Here is a 22011-nt window from a genome sequence, read left to right on the forward strand (position 1 = left end):
CTAATAGAAATGTGCTTAAACAGGGAAGAGAATAAACTGACCTTTTCCTGGAGTTCTCTGAACTGTCCCTTTGGTTCTGTGTTGCTCCTCAAAACCAGAGTTCACGACTGTTCCTGCAGCTTGCAAGGCAAATTTAATTGTATGGAAAACTCTTCAACAGTACAAACAAAATTCTTGTGAGAAGTTGAGCTGTGACCAGATAATTTGACTGTGGATCTAGATTGGTCATTTGTTTCCTAGGCATTTTTTAAAAAATGCTTCAAAAATGCCACCTTCAGAAACATTTAGTGCAAGTCTAGCATACTACGCTCTAGTCAGGGGGTTGTACGGATCTGTGGGAGCGGCATTCGGTTAATGTTGAAGATCTCTGAAAACTGTACTTGAGTAACTTTTTCCAGATACTTGATGAAATTCCCATGATAAGTACCTACGTCCTTGTACAGGTGGTCAGGTGTGGGTTTTATACCGTTGCAGTGTCTAGAATAGTCTGACAAAGATTCCTCACGTTGCCAGTGTGATAGAGGCTGAGCTCATTCCTTGTTTTCACACTCTTGCTGGATTAATCTGGTCAGGGCTGTGGAGATGCAGTCAAGGTCTTGGTCGTCTGGGTGGTGCTTTTGTGTGAGCTTCACCCCAGGACAAGTATTCTAGAAACCGCGTTGTGAGTTCCTCCTGTCTGACTTTGTTTACAGATTGTCTTTTAACACTGTTAAAGACTTGCGTTGTTTTCTCCCTTATTCTTCTGGAGTGTCTGTTCTAGATTTGCTTTAGACTCAACCTTTTTCTTTTTCTTTCTTTTTGGCTTTAATTGTAAGTGATCACAGTAACAAAACTCCCAATGGAACTTCTGTTTTGAACTTTGAGTCAGGGCGATGGGCTGTTGTGCTCCCCACCTTTTTGTTGTGGTGGTGGTGAAAAGTGCCATTCCAGAGACCATTCCCCAAGAGCTATATTTTACAATACTAGTATTCTATGCTTTTTTGGTTATGTTCTTATTGATGTATACTGCCTGAGACCACAATAGCTATTTCAGTTCCTAAGCAGACTTCTGCACTAGGACTATTCAACTCAGTTGCTACTCTGGCTTCTTTGGTAATTTATTAATGTCAGTGGTCTAGACACAAACCTTGGGAGCTGAGAAGAAGGGAAGAAGTGTATACTGTGAGGTACAATGCAGTTTGTAGTGCCACTTACCTGGGATCTTCCTTGTAACTATATTTCTGGCTCTGGTAGCCATCAGCAGGAGTGTTGTCTTGACCTTAAGGCATGAAAACCCTATGGAGTCTCCTCCATCAAGAAATCTCTTATGTCCTGTCTTTTTTCCCTTTTGATTGATCATCTGATTGTCCAGTTCTGTCTTACGAAAGGTAATTTTGGATGTCACTGCTCTGACCTGCAGATTCTTGGAGTGTTGTATGGTTTCATGCTGCATTTATATGATTCATGTTTACCCCTGCGGTCATGTTGGTATAAAGTATCAGTGAAATATTTTGACTTCACATGAACAATCTGTGTTGACAAAGCAGCAGTTTTGCTGGTTTGGTAAAACTGCTAGAGCCTAAGTCTTCCAATAATCCTGCATGATGTTGCTGTGTTAGAGGTAACATTTCTACAACTCCTGCTTGATATGGGAGAGATCCATAGATTAGGTTGAAGTGGCAACACGAGTTATAGCTGTTACCAAACTTGGAGTACTAAAACTTGTATGTTGAGCAGCAGTCATTTTGGTTTGTTTCTTTTCTCCCAGCCTCCTGATGGAAACAACCTCAACTTATAATTTTGCAGGAACTGTGGGTACGTGACTGTTGTACTTTGACATGTTTTAAAAACCTTTAACTTCTCTTTAGCCCTGTTACTCTGGCTACTCAAGTTGTCAGTCCTGAGAAAACTTTGTAACTGGCAGTGGTGGATAGCAGCTGCCATTTGAGCTAATGCTTTTGTCAGTGTATTTGGATTGTATCCACGATGAAAATTGCTTTTTGATCTTTGGAGACCTTTTGCAATAGTTTATATTTTGAAGAGCTAATACAGAATACTTACTTTCTCAAGTCAATTCAGCTGAAAGCTCAAAAGTTATATGGAAGCTTAGCAAAAGTAGTTTCTTATTGCCACCAATATTTTGATGCTAAAACTGTTCCTTTGTTGTTTGTTTGTGTTTGCATAGAAACTGTGTGAGGGAATTCTAAACATCCTTGAAAAAGACACAAAAACTTCATGTCAAGTTGCCTGCCTGGAGGCCCTCCGCATTCTCTCCAGGGACAAGAAGGTTTTAGTGCCTGTAACCACGAAGAGGAACATGCAGATCCTCATGAGGCTGGCAAAGGTGGACACTGCGGGAGATCCTTTGGAGAGAGTGTCTGAATTTCCTGTTATAGTAGAAGCTTTGAAATGCCTCTGTAACATAATTTTTAATAGTGCTGTTGCACAGAAGCTCAGTCTGGAACTGAATCTTGCAGCTATGCTCTGCAATCTTCTGGAAAAATGCAAGGACCAAGAGTTCGTTGGTGACATTAAGTGCTTTGATTTGCGTCTCCTCTTCCTCTTGTCGCTTCTGCACACAGATATTAGATCGCAGTTGCGTCAGGAACTCCAAGGGGTGCAAGTTTTGACTCAGGCTTTGGAAAGTTCCCTGAGTGTAAGATGGACGGAAGAATATAAAGCAGCAGAAGATCTTGACAGGCCTCCTCTGTCTCTGCAAGAGACGGACTGTGCCATTGAGGCACTAAAAGCTCTTTTTAATGTAACACTTGACAGCTGGAATGTCCACAGTGAGGTAAGGCTTAGCTGAAGTGGGTTTTACATTGGTTTTGTTTAGCCCGCAAGAGCCAGAACCAGCAGGTAGATCACAAGAGGCAGTTGTTGTCCAAGCCCCAGAGCAAGGATTTTAATACTTAACTTTTTCTCCTGAGATTTTGGTGGAATATGATTGCATTTTTCAAAATAGCAGTGAAGGTAGCCTTGAAATATGGCATCATAATATCTCTACGTGCAAAATCAGTCTGAGACAATTTGCCTGTCCGATTTCTGATTGTGTCATGTATTGATGATCTTGGGCTTTCAAGAGGCGTTGAGTCTTTAATGCTCATTGCTTTGAACACCAAAATAAGCTTTTTGTTCTTGTTATTTTACTTAGGCAAAAAATTTGATCCATACATTTTTAGTGTAATGGGAGAATAGCTTGGATTATATAGTGCAAGTTAGAACTCTGTGTTTTCAAATAAAAAGTGCAAAGACAACTATTTCATAAGAGTCTTCTGTTTCCAAAAGAAAATAAATGCTTTTCACTGATAATTAGCTGGCTAGGAAAAACTTTTTAATGTAAGTGTATCAGATGGCTTCATCTCTGGAGACTGTGGGCTATAGCAATAGGGTAATAATTACAGCTGAGAAGTCTCCCTAGTTTTCTTTGTTTTCTGGCCACAATGATAAGCACATCAGCTCTAATTTTTACCAACTCTGAAGAAAGAGTGGTACTGGTTTTAATATCTTTACCACCCATCCTTCCAATACCAGATGTGGACTTTAACATCATCTTTTAAGATGAGGTCAAGTACAAGAACCAAACGTTTCATTGTTTTGTCTTATTAATAAGATTTGAGTTTTTTTATTATAACATCAGATCTGTTTTGTTCCTTAGGCAAACATGCTTCCTGTGTGTTGCATCCCTAAATTTATAAACAGAAATAATAAGGGTAACTTTTTTTGTTGAATAACCTAAATCTGTGCTACAATAATAGACTTTTATAGGGAATCTTTCTTTTTCAGTCCACATCATATTGTCTGTAAAACAGTGTTGTTAACTTTTCACTGGGCATTGCAAATATGCGGCATGTAAAGTTAAGCAGAAATTTGCAGTAGTTAAAGTTGGCAAATCATTGTTCTCTTTAATGTGTTGGACTAGACAACAAAGAAAACAATCATAACATTAGGGCATGTGAAACTTGAGAAAAGTCTGAAGCTTATTCTTTGCTTTAATGTCTCAAGGATATGCTGAGTAAGAAATACTCAAAGTTGGGATTGAGTAGGGGGAAAATACTTTGAATTTCAAGGAAATATAAAGAAAGTGAGGGACTTTTCTCTTGTTTGTATTCCTGACTTAGACCTTTATTAAAAATATCCTTGACTTTGTCAGAGAAACTTCTTTGTATGGGCAAGTGATTGTTTCGGAGGTAGAAACTTGGGGGGAGGAAAATTACCCAAAGTCAAGCATGTAACACAGCTGTATGAATGTTTGCTAGTTCAGAGTTTGACAAGTCCAGTCTTTGTGATTAAGTTCTTCCATGTGGAGGAAATAGTGTCAGGTGTTAAGTTGGAAAATGAAGCTATATTACATGTTCACCTCTTTAGAAGTAAGCTCTTGAAAGCTGGATCATGAAGTTGATCTGGTCTTACAAAACACTGGGTATCTTGAGACGAAAAGCCCAGTTTGCCACAGAAGGGCGGGTGAGAGGTTGCCCACAGTTGTGGCATTACCTGATGATGTTTTTTGTAGCCACTCTCTGTGGCATGAGGGAGGTTTTGTCCCACAAAACATTTCTTCCCTGAAATGGAATGCTCTCAGCTCGAGCATGCAACTATCAGGAAAATTTCCTTCAGGTTGGAGGGAATTCTGGTGTTAGTAACTCATTATTTTTTCTCTTTTTGGATGAGAGTTTAAGACGTTCTGGGCCAGGAGAAGCTTATTTGGTGTTTTGAGATAAAGTTTATATAGTAACTCTTTACTGAATGTTCCTAAAAGAAAGAGACCTTTAAATTAAAGAGCTCTTTAGTAGTTGTAAACTATTAGCCAGATATGTCAGGTGACATTCGGCTTAGCAAGTATCCCTGTGGAAATATTAATGATCTGTAAGAGGAGTAAACAGCATGTTAATGAAGTGGGCTGAAGATGCAGAATTTGGAGAGATTACAAACAAGACAGAGGGTAGAGCAGAGAGGTTAGGTATGTGGATAGAAAACAAAATGAGATGTACTCAAAAGGGAAGAGTACCATTGGAGACACCAATTTAGTGACTGGAGATGGTTTCAAAGTAGCAAAGCCAGACAAGAGCCACAGGTGGTACAGTTGGCAGATTTGGATGCTGATGTGACAAAAGATGCATTGGGGCGCTTTGTGCTAGGTCAGACACCCCAGAACATATGATGGATGCCAAGAAAAGCTCATGAAAAAGGATGGGGACAATGATACACACAGTTAAATGGTTGCAGTTACTGCTGTACTTTTGTGTGGCTGCTGTCTGGTGGGAGATTGGAAGGGGGAATTGCTTGGAGAGAGCAAAAGTAGGGCAAGTAGGGGTGCTGAGTAGAGAAATGGAGAAAAGGTATCAAGGGAACAGAATCAAGCGAATTAGGAAAAGAAACAGGCTGGGTGGGGGATGAAACTGTTGGCAGCAAGAGGTCTAAATGAGGAGGAGGCAAAGTAAATGAACGTAAGTAATCTAAATGGATGAAGAGCCGTCCGGGTATAAATACAGGAAGGAAAATAGTGGTGGTATGTTAGGAATAGTGGCATGGAACTGAGCAAATGCTTGTAATGGTGTTTTCTGGTAGTGAAGGCTCATTTAACTGGAAAAAAGTCCCCAGTGACTTTTCCAAGGCCTAGTTAAAAGGTCAGCATATGACAAGTACGTTACATTAAGCATTCAGTGAATTCTAAGGTACAGTCCTTTTATTGATAGGGATGGATGTTATGATCTAATAGGTATTTTCCATCTTTAATTTTTATTATTCTAGTGACCTGAAACCCCCACTTGCAATCCTCAAAATGAAAAAATATCTTCATCATTTATATTTATATAGAATGAATCTCATCAATTTCGTTACATGGCTGCCATCCTTCGACACTGCTTATTAACCACGGGTCCTACTGAAGACAAAACTGAGGAGTTGCACAGGTTGGTAGAATTGCAGAACCGATCTATTTTTAAAGGTTATTTTTTAAAAAATAGGAAAAAATACTTTGTCTAAAATCTAAAATGGAAATCTGAGAAACAATGAAAACTTTTAGTTTTGAATAAAATATTATTAATCTTTTTGATGAACACTGTTTGCCTGAAATACTGTTTAAGCATGTTCACTGTTCCAGAGAGAAAAGAGCTGGTAAGATTGTTGGTTTTGACCAATAATAACGAAGCAGAGCTTTTTGAAATCTTCTGTTTGTGTGTATGTAACCGAGGTTGAAAATACATCTGGAAGTTGTAGGGGTAGTGCAAATTGAAGTGGAATGCAACTTCTGTTGTTCTGCACAGAAGCCGATGGAAAAATTGCATGTTGAGGTTTTTGTATGCAGCTTTTGCAATTCTGATGGACTGTGATGGAGGCAACATGTTGATATTTTATCTCCAGTAGTTCTAGGCTGCTTGATTAAAAGTACAAGTATCAGCTCCCTGGTAATAATCTTTCTATTTTTTCAAAGATGAGTGAATCATCTTGCGGTTTTTAGATGCATTGTTGTTTTTTTCTTTAACTCAGACATGCACCCAACTGTTTGTTATGTATTTGCAGCCAATAATTCAATCAAAATTCAGTATTTTTAGTGAGGTGTTGGTTCTCTCTTCAGTCTTATTCTTTTTTTTCTGACACCTGATTTTCATCCAAGTAGGTCAGCTGTTCCCAGGGCCTGACAGTACGGTAGCTTCAAACACTATCCTGTGTTATTTCGCTCAGCGTTGCCACTTTCTACTTCAGACATGTCCGTATATCTGAGCGTAGGATCTTTTGAAGATCACCTTCTGAACCAGCAGCCTCCAGGAAGAAGGATATCGCTTTTCACACCCAGCAATCTTGAAAGTGTTAAATGAACTTGATTAAAATCTTGAAAAGCTCTTAGAGATCAACAGTCTTAGGAGGTGAATGCTGAAATCCTGCATCAGAGCTCTTCTCAGTTGGTGCAGACTAGTTGGGAATAATTTAGGGTAACCCTGCAGTAGTTGCCATGACTAAAGTTAGTGCTGAGTGTGTCCTAAAAAGGTAGTCAGTGTTTTCTCTTTGCTGCTGCTTCTGGTGGGTGTTTTGTGCTCTCATCCTCCTTTAAGGGAGGGAATGGTGGTAATAAGTTTCCTACTGCTGGGAATGTTGAACAGAATTGGATAAATTCAACAACTACAGGAAGACAAGAGATCAGCCTTTAGCATTTAAGCTTGTACGCAGTCGGCAAGACTGCCTGGTATTCTTTTGAATTATTATGCAGCTGATGCCCTTCCCGTGAAAACATGTTCTGTTTCCTTGCCCAGGAATCTGACTGGTCTAATCACCCTGTAAAATTTAATTATCTTGTGCTGTTGCAAAAGGACACATGTTATGCAGGTCCCTTTGGTTTTAGCTTTTGCAAACACTTGCAGATGAGATCCAAAAAGGGCCTTACATATAGAAGTAGGCAGCTGTGGACAATATGTAGTATTGGTGTGATTTCTGTCCTGGCTTTTTTCAGTGAGAAGGGATATTTTTTGTAGAGATGCATCTGCATATAGTATTCAATCTTGATTTATGTCATACTCATCTTTTTTTTTTAACATGCTAGAAGAGCACTGCACAGGTTTTGACTTCTGTGATTCAAATATTTCAGCCCATTTGCAGAACCTGAGTTTTGCCTTTGAACGCTACAGAATGCAATAAAAGCTGAATAATTTAATACACTTTTTCACCAAGACTATCCATCACAAGGCAGCTCTGGAATAGAAAAGGGATAGTCAGAAGTAATGCGCCTGCAAATCCTCAGAGGGATCAAGGGCCTGGATCAGAGGGTCCCACTTCAGTCCCCTGATGTATTTGGTCAGGCAAAACTTTCATTCCTGATAGGAGCTTCCATAATGAACGAGTAAACTTGTGTTAGTTGTCTATAGCTAACATAGCACGGCTAAAAAACTGAGGCTGTTCAGTATGCTGGACTCTGACCATGCAGTCCTTACTGCTAGAGATGAGGTGCGAGTCAGAGCAAAGAGCAACTTCTCCCTCTGCTTTCCACCTGGAGCCTATCAGTAAGGCAGTTACGAAAACAATCTTAAAAATGGAATAAAACATAAGCAGTGTTGAATGCAGAATAAACTTGATGAAGCATCAGGGAGGCATGAGTATGTTTCTTAGAACTGCTGATCACTTGCACTTCTCTGAGTTTGTAAGATGAATGTAAGGCGCTTAAATGAAGGGTTTGGGCAGTCTGTTAAAGCGTGTTATATCAACGCTGGTGCTCTGAATGTGTAAGTTGAGGATTTATTTTATGTGAGCATCATGTGTTGGATACGTGCCCTGAGCTGTGATGTACTGCTTGCCAGTATGACTCTGTTTCTAATAAATAAGCAGAACTTAGGTATAAAAATATCTTAACTAATTTAGTACCTGGTATTGTTGTCATTATTGTGGTTCTGTCATGTCATTACTTAACGTTTGAATATGAACAGCTTAAAGCATCACATATTAGAGTGAGTGCCATTTTTGCCCACTAACAAGGTTTTAATCAAGGCATTCAGCAGCTCTAAATAGGCCTTTGCTTCTGAATTTGCATATCAGGAGGGGGCTGGGAGCAGGAGTGGGTGGATGTCATGTCCCAGTGATTAATGATCTCTAGGAAGCCAAAAAGGGGAGAGTAATATACGCAGTATTTCTACCCCCTGGAGTAGGAATGCAAACACTATTGTGCAGAGCTGTGCATAGTCACTGACTTCCCGGTAGCTGGAGAATTTCATACACTCCTCTACCACAAATAAAACTGTCAGTGGAGTGACAAAGATCAGAAAGCCGGGCTTCATTTATTGAAAAGAATAGCTCAGACACAGTGATCCAGAAAATTAATTTTGTAGGTGTTTGGGAACTTGGTTGTTTAATAAGAAACTGGTAAAAAGAGTTTTTGATGAAACGCCTGAAGCCACCAAATATTTGTTAAATTTCAGTCTGGTTTGTTTCTGACTATTCCTGAATTATTGGAGAGGAATAACTTCCATGCTATAAAGAATGTATCTTAAACAGGAATTAGAAACAAAAGCTTCCCAAAAAGTAGTTGTCTGAATTTCAGTTGCTAGAAGAGCAAAAGGGAGATGGCACAATGCAGAACTGCCACCCAGTTTGATCAAACCAAAACCAGCACATTTGTTAGAAATCCTGTTATGTTTAATTGCTGTGATTTGTTGGAATTGTATTAATAACATAAAAAACTGAGGGCAGCTTCTAAGTAGATATTATTAAGTGTTAAGTGAAGTTGTTTGAAAAGTTTTCTCTATTCTTGGAGCACTTCTCCAATCCTTGAAACACCAGTGCTCACATTTTTTGTTCATAGCTTGGAGGTCTGCACATATAAGCCTAAATAGTTCTGTAGTATTTCTAGATATATCCACTTACAAGTTAAGTTGGGCATCAACAAGTAAGTAATGGCAGAATTCTAATTTTTGCAGCATCTGTGTAATTCAGCCGCATATTCAGCAAGAGTACAAATGCGAGTCTGTAAAATGAGAACAGGATAGATAGCAAACTCAAGGGACGTGTACCATGCAGGAGACCCTTGCAAAGTAAGTTCCATCTTACTCCATTAAAGAGAGAGAAAGAGGGACCCTGTGGTCTCATTGCAATCACTTCATGGATATTTGGGAAGCCCTCTTTTTTGTGTTTTGGAGAACATGACTGAAAGGCAGTGCTTTGTAAATAAACCTGATTTTTTCTTTAATGATGTGTTAAAAGTCTTCTGTATTTCCTATACACTACAAGCTAACTGAAAGGGAAAATATTTCAGGGGACCTGAGAAATTGCCACCACACCCCACTGTAACAGGAGGAGGAAATGTTTTCTGTAGTGTACTTTGCCCAATTAATGATGGTGATATGGATGTGTTGTAAAATGGTTTAAATTTCAAGGAGGAAAAAAACTCCGACTGCTGCAAATCAATGTGAGAGTTCCCCCTGCTGTCCTGCAAGATCAGCTGCTGTAACGCACTGCTGGAAGCTGCGCCTTATCTGTGGGATAGGATGCGGTGGGGGCTGGAAGTACTAAAAAACCCCAAAAGTAGAAAATAAAGCGTTGTTTGAGTTGCAAGGCCTCTTTTTGGTTGCAGTTGTACAAACAGGTTTTTTGGTGAGTTGCACTCTGTTTTTAATTTGTTCTTCCAAATGAATAATGAATTTTAAAAATCTGTTTCAGCAATGCAATCAACCTCTTAAGCAATGTTCCCGTTTCTTGCTTGGATGTTCTTATTAGTCCATCATCCCAAGAGGAAACAGATATAAAATACAATGGTATGAATATGGGAGCAATTCAAATTTTACTGGATTTCATGGAGAAGAGAATAGACAAGGTATGTCCTGCAAAGATTCTTCACAAAAGGGGCCTCTTTCATTAAAGCAAAAAGCGCACGTGTAAAGCTTATTACAAACCTTTCAGACAGTATTCAGCACAAATATGGATGTTCTTGCTTCTAGACTGTGAAACACCTCAAAATTCAGAACAAATTCATGTGACTACCTATCTGAAGCATACTTGTGTGTGTGTGAGAATTAATATTTACCTCTTTGTTTATATCTATGTAAAGTTCATGTTTTGGCTGTCATATGGGACTTCACTGAAGAGTTCATAGGATTTGAAATGGAAAATTTGCTCTTAAAAATGTTTTATTTGTATTTGGTTTTATTTTAGGGAAGCAGCTATAGAGAAGGTCTGACTCCAGTTCTCAGTTTATTAACTGAATGCTGCCGAACTCATAGGAATATCAGGAAGTTTATCAAAGCTCAGGTAAGTAAAATACTCATCAGAATTTGAATATGAAACTCACAATAAATTTTCTGAGGTTTGTACATCAGTGCAAGACACCGATACTTTAAAAGTATGAATAATTTAATATTAAATTACCCACAAAGTTCTCTGCAGTAATTTTTTCTGTTAGGACTCTGACAACTGTCAGCTATAGAAATCATTTTTCAGTCATATAAATCAATAGATATTATGCCCTAAGTTCCACGATACATTTTGTAGAGCTGTTAAATAATAACATTAGGGGTATTGTAAAGCTGCATTAATAGGGGTCACCATGGATCATACAGCACAGGAGCAAAGAGCTCAGTTAGGTCCCTTTACACCCAATGTAAAAAATAAATTTCAGTGTGGTTAATAAAGCCTTGCAAAGCTGCACAGTAACCAGGGAGGCTGCAGGCGTTTGGATGGGTTCTGCCTGAACTTTAATTTGCCCTCAGCAGTTGGGAGCCATTGGAATTCAAAGTTGTGTACCAGTGCGTATCAGCTGTTCTGTCGGAGTAAAATTGTCCCCAGACAGAGGCACACGTAACCACTTGGTCTCTTAAAAGAGCTGCTTAATACAGCACAGGCTGTGGGTAGGCTTTTTTTGCAGGGGGGGGAAAAAAGACTTCCATGCCATGGTTAAAGATCTAAAGGATCTCCCTGGCTTGGTGGTTCGGTGTGGTGGTTTTTGTTTGTTCTGCTGCTTTTCCTGAAGTTGAGTGGAGGAAAGTTAAAAGATGAGCAAGGGAGAGACAGCTGAAACCGGCTGGGAAATGTTGTTTTTCCTAAGCTGCAGTGATTTTTGGGTTGCATCTTAGATGCCACTCCCAGATCAAAGCTGTGCCTGAATTCATAAAGAGTACTGTGTTCAGTTCTGGGCCCCTCACTATAAGAAGGATGTTGAGATTCTGGAGCGTGTTCAGAGAAGAGCCACAAGGATGGTGAGGGGTCTGGAGAACAAGCCTTATGAGGAGCGGCTAAGGGAACTGGGGTTGTTTAGCCTGGAGAAGAGAAGGCTGAGGGGAGACCTCATCACCACCTACAACTACCTCAAGGGAGGTTGTAGAGAGGTGGGTGCTGGTCTTTTCTCCCAGGTGATGGAGGATAGAACAAGGGGAAACGGCACCAAGCTGTGCCAAGGGAGGTTCAGATTAGAGATAAGGAGGAAGTTCTTTACTGAGAGGGTTGTCAGAGGCTGGAACAGGCTGCCCAGGGAGGTGGTGGAGTCACCATCCCTGGATGTAATTAAAGTGCGGGTAGACGAGGTACTTGAGGATATGGTTTAGGGGGTAGACAGGAGCGGTTGGACATGATGATCTCAGAGGTCTTTTCCAACCGAGCAATTCTGTGATTCTGTGAGTTTATAATGGAAAAGAGCATATTTTGCATATATTTTCTGTGTCTTTCATCTATACCAGAAAAGTGGTTTTGAGGAGTTAAAGGCACTCATTTTTGGTGTTTATTGTTTTGATTCACAGCAGTTCTTTCCTAGGATACTCTTCTAATCTGTTCAGTAAAAAATAAAATAAAATCAAAGTTGCAAAGCCAAATGAAGTTGTCTGTGTGTTTTTATGACATCTTGGTGTCTAGATGTCAGGATATAATTGCACGCTGTCTCTTACCACAGGATGACTGCCTCATATAGTGCACAGAATGGATGGGTGCTGCTAACTGCGTGACCGGATGTTTGATATTTTGAATTATCCACATTGTTAAGTGTTGGCCTTAGGCTTGCTTTATTGTGCACTATTCAAATTCGGATCTGAAGACAGAATGATTCATTTCCTCATGGACTGTCCTATGGCACTCATCACTGTATTAGTGTGAGAGTATTCTCAGAACATCAATTCATTCTAACATTCTCTGGGAAATGGCAGTCGTGGTACTATCCCCATTGGGGAAAGTAAGCAGGGACAAAGTGAAATGTTTTTGCTAATTGTTTGAATACTTAGTTTGACAAACACAGTCTGTTTTTTCAAAGTAGTCAATACTGTGGCACTCATTTGTTTCAGTATCGGTTCCCAGTGAGTCCAATTTGAGTAGTAATTGTGCAGTAATTTTGCACAGAACATGACACTTTTACATTAGACACGTAGAAGACAAAGGACCTGCAATTTCTTACGACAATTAGTGACATCTTTGTTTTCATTCCCTAGTGAAATATTGAAGATACCTAATTCTTACAGGAGTCTTCAAACCATTAAATATTTCATATTACAGCCCCCATTTGTTTGCAGATGATATCCTGTGAATGTGAAAAATTAATGTAAGTTTTGAGTCTGAAGACATATGCACAAGGAGGCAGAAGTTAAGTTGCAAAGCCAGCCGTATTTCAGGCATCTCCTGCCTTTCTTGAAGGTTGAAGTTAAGAATATTAATGACATTTAGTGAGAAAACAGTGTGTTTGAGGAAACATTAAGTAGTCTTTTCACCAAAATCTTTTTGAAACTTAGCTTCAGCTTTTTAAAGAGTGTTTTCTGGGAGAAGTATGTATTTCCTCTATACGTGTAAAGCCAATTTTTGAAATTCATGGTAGTAGAACTTGCAATGTGAATTATTTTCCTGCTTTTTCACTATATTATATTCATTGTTCTGTATAAATTATGCATCATGTTAATACTGTAAGTTTGCTTAAGCTGGTATTGTCGTGCTTTTGCCAGATACTTGAGTAAAACAGAAGAAACAAAGAACGTGAGGTTACTGCTGCCTGTGAGCCAGCTCTGTGTTGGGACACTCATTTGTGCTCTTAAGCTCCTAATAGGTTTTCGGTTGGTGTTTTTTTTTAAAGTCTGTGTTTAGGACTGAGTACTTTTCTGCCCAGGATGGGCAGACCAGAAGGCCTGCGTATGTTAAGAAGTCACTGCTAGTGCACGTAAGCACAGTTGGGTTGATTTTACTCCTATTTTTGAAGGAGCAGAGCTTACAGTATTTTCTCGTTCCATTGACTGCATTTGTCTCTGCAAGGACTGGATAGGTATTGCCGTGCATTCTATGCTGGTTTTCCCTTTTTTGTTTTGCTAGGTATTGCCTCCATTGAGAGATGTATCGAATCGTCCAGAAGTTGGCACAACAGTGAGAAACAAGCTTGTGCGCCTTATGACCCATGTTGACCTTGGAGTAAAGCAAATCGCAGCAGAATTTCTTTTTGTTCTTTGTAAAGAGAGAGGTAAAAATTACTTTTTCTTCACCCTTTTGTATAAGGTCTTCCTGTAATTAGTATATTTGCCTCTTGCTGTACCTCTTGATTCTTTCAACACTGCTGGTTTTTGGCTTTTAGCTGAGCACAGCTGAATAATTTTCTGTATCACTCTTTGCAGTCGACAGCCTGTTAAAATACACCGGCTATGGTAACGCAGCAGGATTGCTGGCAGCAAGAGGCCTGTTAGCAGGAGGAAGAGGAGAGCACTGGTACTCAGATGATGAAGATACGGATACAGAAGAATACAAATCTGCAAAGCCAAAGTATAGTATTGTTTTCAATTTTGAATGTCCTGGTGCAATTTAGATGTTTCAACTTTTTTGTTTGTTTGTTTGTTTGTTTGTTTCACCATAAGGGAGATGCTCCACTCCCTTGATCATCCTTGTGGCTCTGCGCTGGACTCTTTCAAGCAATTCCCTGTCCTTCTTGACCTGAGGGGCCCAGAACTGAACACAATATTCCAAATGCGGTCTCACCAGGGCAGAGTAGAGGGGAAGGAGAACCCCTGTTGCCCTACTAACCACCCGCCTCCTGCTACACCCCAGGATGCCATTGGCCTTCTTGGCCACAAGGGCACATTGCTGGCTCATGGTCATCCTGCTGTCCACCAACACCCCCAGGTCCTTTTCTGCCTGGCAGCTTTCCAGCCACTCGTCCCCAACCCTGTAGCACTGCATGGGGTTATTGCGACCGAAGTGCAGGACCCAGCACTTGGCCTTGTTGAAGCTCATACAGTTGGCCTCAGCCCATTGATTCAGCCTATCCAGGTCCCTCTGCAGAGCCTTCCTACCCTCAGGCAGATCAACACTCCCTCCCAACTTAGTGTCATCTGCAAACTTGCTGAGGGAGCACTCAATCCCCTCATCCAGATCATTTATAAAGATGTTAAACAGGACTGGCCCCAAAACCGAGCCCTGGGGAAACACCGCTTGTGACTGGTCGCCAACTGGATTTAGCTCCATTCACCACACCTCTCTGTGCTCGGCCATCCAGTCAGTTTTTAACCCAGCAAAGCGTATGCCCAGTCAGCTTCTCCAGGAGGATGCTGTGGGAGACAGTTTCCAAGGCCTTACTGAAGGGACCATAATATGATCAGATGGCTGGGATAAAAAAAAAAAATCACTAGGAGAGTGATTTAACTTCAGTAAGGAGAAATATGTAAAACTAAAAACTTGTCAAAAAGAAGTAACAAAATGAGAAATGTTTGTGGGTGGTCTAGAAAGAGTTTCAAGATGTGTATTAGAGGTTCAGAGTACAGGTGTGTTCTTCATTTAAATGGATATTGAGAAGCCGGAACTATTAAATGAGGCTATTGGAGATGATACTGTAAAAGAGTTACAAAGGAGGCCAAAACGGTTTAGAAGAGCAGCTTAGCGGAGGCATTAAGATTAAAAAGAACCTTCTTCACAGGTTCATCAAAAGGTGGAAGCCTGCAGTATGTGTATGGGCAGTAGATGGTTGAGATGTAAATAGAGAAAGGGAGCAAGTCCACAAACTAAACAAACTAAAGAAATTCTTTGCATCATTTAAACTATGAGGGAGTTCTTAGGCGAGGCCCTTTCTTTACAGACTTATGAGTCTGGATATCTATTTAAAATACAAATGTGAAAAGATATTTTTAACAAATTGAGCAAATTTTAGAAAAAAAACCCTATAGTTATAAACTTAGCAAGGATGGCTTTTGCCCTAGATTTTCCAGGAACTCAAAAGAAGTTGCCAAACTGCAAACTATTGTTTGTAGGGTGTATGTCTCTGTAACAGAGAAAATAAAGGTGTCAGATATTGACTAAGGTTTTAAGCAGGGCTTTGTAAAAAAGGAACAAACCAGTAGGTCTAGTTTCAGTCAGTCAAATTGCCTGATACTAAAATTTTCTTTAAGAATCAAGTAAATCACATAGGTAAATATGGAATACGGAGCAAAATAACTTCCGTAGAAGTTGCACCTCAGGGATCCAGTATGTTTGTTTGAAGGATCATATAGAAGCTGTCTGTTGATTTTTATTAATTGTAATTGATTTGGTGTTAAGGGTTTCAGTTTGTCATGTTACATCTATGATTTGATGCCATTTGAAGTAGCTTCTGAAACTGTTGATAGTGGGCATCTGAAGCATGTTATTTTTCCACTTTACTGTTTTCCTTGAATTACACAGACATGATTAGGTATATGATGGGGAGGACATGGCTCATTGAAAGATCCTTGTTAAAGAACATGAATGAAAGACAGGATTAAATGTAGGAGAAGTTACAGGGATTATATTGCTTCTATGCTAAGAACTAAACCAAGAGGTTTGTTTTTCATTTCTGCTTTCAGGGTATCTTTTGTCTTGCTTGTTTGTCTTTGCTCTTATTTCAGAAGCCTAATATTCATTTATGTGCATATACATAAAAGTATTACATCTATTTAGTTACAAAAGCTGACACTTAAATGAAACATTCAAGACAGCTGTCAGTTGCTTTATGCATCTGATTTTCTGTCTTGCTGTTAAATGGTTGTGATTAAACTGCATGAAAACATAATTTGCCCTGAAATTGCTATTTAAAACTGCTTACCTGCTTTTGTTACTTACCATTGCTGTACTGCCATTCACTTGTTTTAACATGCAAAATAATGGGCATTGTAAATTCTCAAAGTAACCTTAATTTGGTTTGACCAAAAATCATTATGGGAGGTAGACAGTCAACTAATTCCACAGTTCTTCATGAATAAGAAAATATAACTGGAACATGTGAATATTTTTTAAATTAAGCCTGTACAGAATTAGTTGCAAACTTCTATCTGTCATTGTGTTCCCCATTTGTCATTATTACTGATGACATTGTCATTATTACCATCCTTATCACCCTCCTTTCAAACTGCTTGTGTAGGGGCTGCAACTTAACAAGTACAAGTGGAATGTGCACTTCTGAGTAGCTACCAAGAAATTAATACAGTGAATCAACAAGTTAATATCATGATTCACAGGAAAATGCTACAAAAAAGGTATAAATATGAATGCTTGCTATTTATAGCAAAAACTTTGATGTGCAGTTCAGGCAGTGTTAGTCTTGGTTTCTGTTAGTGTGTGCCTCTCTCCTGTCAAGAAGACAGACAACTTACATACCTATTTCTATAGAAATGTAAACCCTCTTGTGTTTCCACCTCCAGCATTAACCTTATCACTGGTCACTTAGAAGAGCCAATGCCCAATCCGATGGATGAAATGACAGAAGAACAAAAAGAATATGAAGCTATGAAGCTTGTCAACATGTTCGATAAACTTTCCAGGTATTGCATGATAGCTGCTTTTGAGGGAGGCAGCTCGTACCTTGGCTATTTACTAAGGTCTACTAAGTGCTTCAAAATAGTGCTATAAGCAACTTCTTTGCAGGATTAGGATCGCTTTAACTGCAGAGAAAAATGTGTAGCACTTCAAAGAAAAGAGTGAACAGGACTTCAGAGGAAACCTCTTTTGGAGAGGACTGGACAAAATCAGGAAGATCTGGTGGTGGGGGGACCTGCCTTCTAAATGGACAGGCTGATAATAATGAAAAGAATTTCTCCTTTCAAGTGCAGGACACAATCCAAGCCCAAGGCGAGTGTACTCATTTTCACCAAGTCAAAGAGCATGGTAACTAGTTATGTCTGCTGCTTATGTGAAGAACAAACACAGTGTTAAAATAGTTGTCACCAGAAGCAGTAAATTATATAATAGAGCAATTAAAAGGGAATTTGCAATTAAGAATTACTGTGTATTTATTAGAATAAGCATGGACTGGATTACAAGCAAGCCTTTATAGTTTGGTTTAAATGACTGAGGCAGTGCCATAAAAGAAAATTATACTTAATGTGACATAAAGGTGTATGTTATTGATACAGAAAATTGATTTCTATTTTTTTAACTTCATGCATACAGAAAGGGAACAGACCTGTGCTGTTAGCCACAGCTTTTCTTTCTCTTTGACTCTATACGCCTAGAATTCACTGGTTTTTCTTACCCTCTATTGGAGGTTTTTCTTACGCCATATTGGAGTGATTGCTTGTAGTTTGTTTTCTGTGTAAGCAAAGTTTTACGTGCTTGAGGAACACTTAGCGTAATACTAATTTACCATTGAACTGAGTGGTAGGAATTTAGGTTAAATATATAAGTGGTTCGTTATTCAAACATGGGAAAATTCAGCAGCTAGGAGTGTGTTTCTGTTTTGTGAGAGTCTGTAGATATTAAAATAATGAGGTCTTTTGAGAGAAATTCAACAAATCAATAATTTTTTACATCTCTATTAAAGATTAGGAGCACAGCAAAAGATGTGGGAGAATCTGTATTGGATATTAGCTGACAAAGACTGAATTACAAGCAGGAGCAAAAGCGTGGAAGGATCTCAAAACAACTGATTTGAAACTGTCAGTGAAATAATTGGATACCTTTCCACATAATTTGCGTAGAAAGCAACTGTGGTATGTTAGTCTTTTTAATCAAGAGAAGAAAATGCAATGCACGTGTAATTTTAATTGAACTACTCTGTAAAATGGAATGATTGCTGTGTAAGCTAGAGCATTAAGATGCTGAGCGTTAGGGGTACCACAATCAAATGACTAAATGGTCTAAAACTTTTTTAAAAGGAAGATTGAGACCGGAGATAAACCAAGACTGAAGAGAAGTCAGTTGCTATCACCGTAGCAGTTACACAAGAAGTCCCAGCAGTGCTACTGTAGCGTAAGAGCCTTTTCAGTTTGGAGGATTGGAGGCACCTGCTGTGTTGCCACTACAAACTGACAATGAGGGAGCAGCTGGTGCCCTGTGTCACCACTGATCCTCTTGGCCGGTGGCGCTGCTTTTACCTTGGGCTTTCTGTCTCAGTCAGATCCACCTGCAGCTTCTCCTGCAGCACTCAGACTGCAGCCTCTTCAGCACTGGGACTCGTTTTGTTGTGAGGTTTTTGTTTGTTTGGTTTTTAGTATGAGTACTGTGGGACGGCGTTGTTCATGTGACCCCTTTAGGTGCTGTGATAACATGAATGAAATCACTTGACTCTTCTTCCCCCCCATCTTTTTGTTTACTGAAAATTGGGACTAGAGGGAAATGTTGGCAGGAAGCAAAAAGAAAGTAAGACTTGGTTTTGGGAGGCTGTGGGATGTTTTTAGTGAATGTAATTGAGTGCAGTTGTGGGTTTTGTAGATGTTAAATAAAATGGGAAGCTGCCAGTCTTGTGTACAAGAAGAAAGAGTTAGTAACATGCTGATATGATAGTAGTGGGAGTCCCTCCATGTTTTTGGAATTGAACACTTCTGCCTCCAGCTTGAGTCTTTCAGTGCTGGGAGTTTTCAGATACTTCAAGCTAGCAGTGGAGTGCACTTTTTTCCTTGATTTTGAACCTACACATTCAAACTGGAGATTGCTTTGGTGGAGTCTTCAGCTGATCTTGGGTTTTGAATCTTGCTTTGAGGCAGACTGCTGGTGGCAGGTTTCCTACTTCTGTTGTCACTGTGGGAGGGGACATATACCGTGAGCTGAGCAGTTTGGTGCAGTGCTTTGCTTGTAAGAGGGGAGGAAGTTGGACAGGGAACCAACAGCTCCTCCTTCTAATCCTGAATGAGTTTATGTAACTTTGTGTGTAACTTGAACGAGAGTGAACTTGCGTGGTGTACAGCAGAACTGGTTTCCCTAGTGCACTTGTACTGTCTCAGTAATGGAAGCCAAGCTTTAAAGAGCTGGCAGGCTTTTACTGGAGAAAGGTATGAAATAAAAAATAAATTCAAAGGACTGACAAACTTGCTTCCCTTCCTGACTGATGTGGATAATCGGGCCGGTCTGTCAGCTCTAGATTTGGCATCGACTGACTCTGTATCGTTTTTGAAAAGTTACCTGATGACAAATTGAACTCGGAAAACAAATTTGTAAAACAGCACTCGTTTATTGAAAAGTCATTGCCTTCATTAATGGCTGCAAACCGTTTAGACTGTACCCTTTGTACACATTTCTTGAAACTATAAGTTCATAAAGTGGCATTTTGTCCCATGTTCGATAAGATGCCACTGGATTTTCGCTCTCCAGGTTTCTCTTTATTTTCAGCCTTGGCACTGAAGAATTGAAACTGCTTTGAAGTGATATAAAACTGACTGATGCTCTTGGTCATTTCAGGTCTTCCAAAGTTTTTTGAATCTGTTAGGTTGGTGGTGTTTAGGCCTGTTTGTGAGATAACTGACCATCGACAAGGCTAAATTAAAATTAAACACCTAATTTTGTTTTATCAAAATATATAGAGGAAAGCTGAATATTGTGTGCGAACCCATTGCCCTTGCTCCAGTATTTTAACATAGACTGGGGTTCTACAAAGGCTTTTATACAAATTAATATTTTGCTCAAATTTGGCTGGATGAGACTACTTTTTAAAATAATGAAATATGTATAAATTATCAGTGTAAATGAAGACGAAAAATCTTGATTACTGCAGCGCTTGGGAGATGTAGATGTTAACTTAGGTAGTTTGCTGGGTGCCTGAACTTGGCCCTGAAGTAACTCTATGGGCTTTGTCTGCAATAAGGGTCGATACTGTCTTGTTGAGAATTGTTTGGTGACTGTAAATCAGTGTCCTCTGTGTGCGATGCGCTTCTCTGAGCTTTGAAAAACTCCCCAGGTCTGCAAAAAGATTTCACCCAACCTTTCATTTTTGCAAAATATCAAGCTAGGCACTTAAATCAGTGTTGTATGGTACTGACTGTATCATAGATTATTGGAAATACTCTGTGTTAATTAAAATGTCTGGAAAAAATGCTAACATTTTTTCTATTCTAAATGCTAGCAAGAATTGTATATTAATTGACTAATTTAACATGTCAGGATGCTTTTTCCAAGCCAACCTTGTATTAATAGCAAGAATCCTTTTGCTGATGAAATGGTCTCCAATTATCGCAGCTTGGGTTTTGTTGTACATTGAACAGAAGTCAACAAAACGAGTATGTAAGAGAACCTGTCTAAATAAGCAACCATACTCATTAAAAACACAAAATTAATCATAGGATGAATGAAGAAGGCAATGTTACATAGGTTTATTTTTTTCCTCCCCTTTCTAATCATAGAACAAAATAATGTTACATGAAAGGATCAGAACTATTATGTGGTACTCAATTATAAGGAGGTGAATAGGTCCCTAAGATGCCATTTTATCAAAGGAGCAGACTGGTGTTTGCATGATGGCTGCTTCATTACAGGCACCGTCATTAATTCCCTGTGTCAATACTGCCCTGTAGCACAGAGAGCAGGCAAGAAAGAGTTACCCTTCGAAACGAGGGAAGGATTTTTGAGTCGTTATCAAGCTAAATGGCAAGCAGGAAGCTAGAACTTGTATAGAGATGTTTGAAGGGACTCTTGGGAGATCTGGAAGTGGAAGAAGAGAATGCATTTTGCCAACTGTTTAATGATGGTGTTTCTAAGTACACTTGAATAGAATGCTTTGTTTGCACTAGAAAAATGAATGTTTCCAGAAGGTGTGTTTGAGTCTATGGAAGGTCACATAAGGATGTTCAAATATGTGTAAATATGCACATTGTGTACTTGTATCTGTCTTCATGGATACAGAAGCATTCCCGCTGCCACCTGCTGGGCTGAAGCGATCATCTCTCTTCTGCCCCATAGATGGACCATAAACATCCAGATTCTGGATAATGACCTGCCTTCTGAGGCTGTGTGTGCCCGTTTCTGGTGCTTCCCGTGCCATCTTGTACCTCACTTTAAGCAGTGAGCACATCCTCAGCCAGCCCGAGCTGTCAGAGCTCAGTTGAGGCCTCTATGCAGCCAGTGCTTAACTGGCAAATGGCTGGAGCTGGCAGAGCTGAGAGCATTCATACCAGGTAAGGATCAGCTCTGGGGGCTCTTGTGTGGCACTGAAGTGATGACTTTTACAATCCTACCCAAAATCCTGGTATCTAGCAGATGATTGCTCCAAACGTCTGAAGCTGGCTTTGTAGGCAGCCCAGGTCTTTTCATCTGCCTCCCTCTGTATTTTTTGTCTTTGAAAAACAGAGGTAAGCTTGTGTACTGTTTAGACCTTGCACTCAGGTCTTCCCTGGTGAAAGAATGCCATGTTTTAGGGCTAGATCATGGTGACAAAAAAAATAGGCTCATTCC

General features: G+C 39.6%; 1 protein-coding gene across 1 annotated transcript in view; it reads left to right on the forward strand.

Annotated features, from left to right (window-relative positions):
- Positions 1–2164: 2164 nt before the first annotated feature.
- The window catches only part of RIC8B (RIC8 guanine nucleotide exchange factor B), a gene marked incomplete at its 5' end in the record, with an annotated part of 22736 nt that continues 2889 nt past the window's right edge, over positions 2165–22011 (forward strand). The window contains 7 exons of the mRNA XM_010189905.1: positions 2165–2773; positions 5797–5891; positions 10120–10273; positions 10612–10707; positions 13732–13876; positions 14028–14172; positions 17055–17174. Coding sequence (XP_010188207.1) covers positions 2165–2773; positions 5797–5891; positions 10120–10273; positions 10612–10707; positions 13732–13876; positions 14028–14172; positions 17055–17174 — 1364 coding nt within the window. The remainder of the gene's footprint in view (positions 2774–5796; positions 5892–10119; positions 10274–10611; positions 10708–13731; positions 13877–14027; positions 14173–17054; positions 17175–22011) is intronic.

The sequence above is a fragment of the Mesitornis unicolor genome, unplaced genomic scaffold (assembly GCF_000695765.1).
Source record: "Mesitornis unicolor isolate BGI_N332 unplaced genomic scaffold, ASM69576v1 scaffold4438, whole genome shotgun sequence".
Taxonomy (NCBI): domain Eukaryota; kingdom Metazoa; phylum Chordata; class Aves; order Mesitornithiformes; family Mesitornithidae; genus Mesitornis; species Mesitornis unicolor.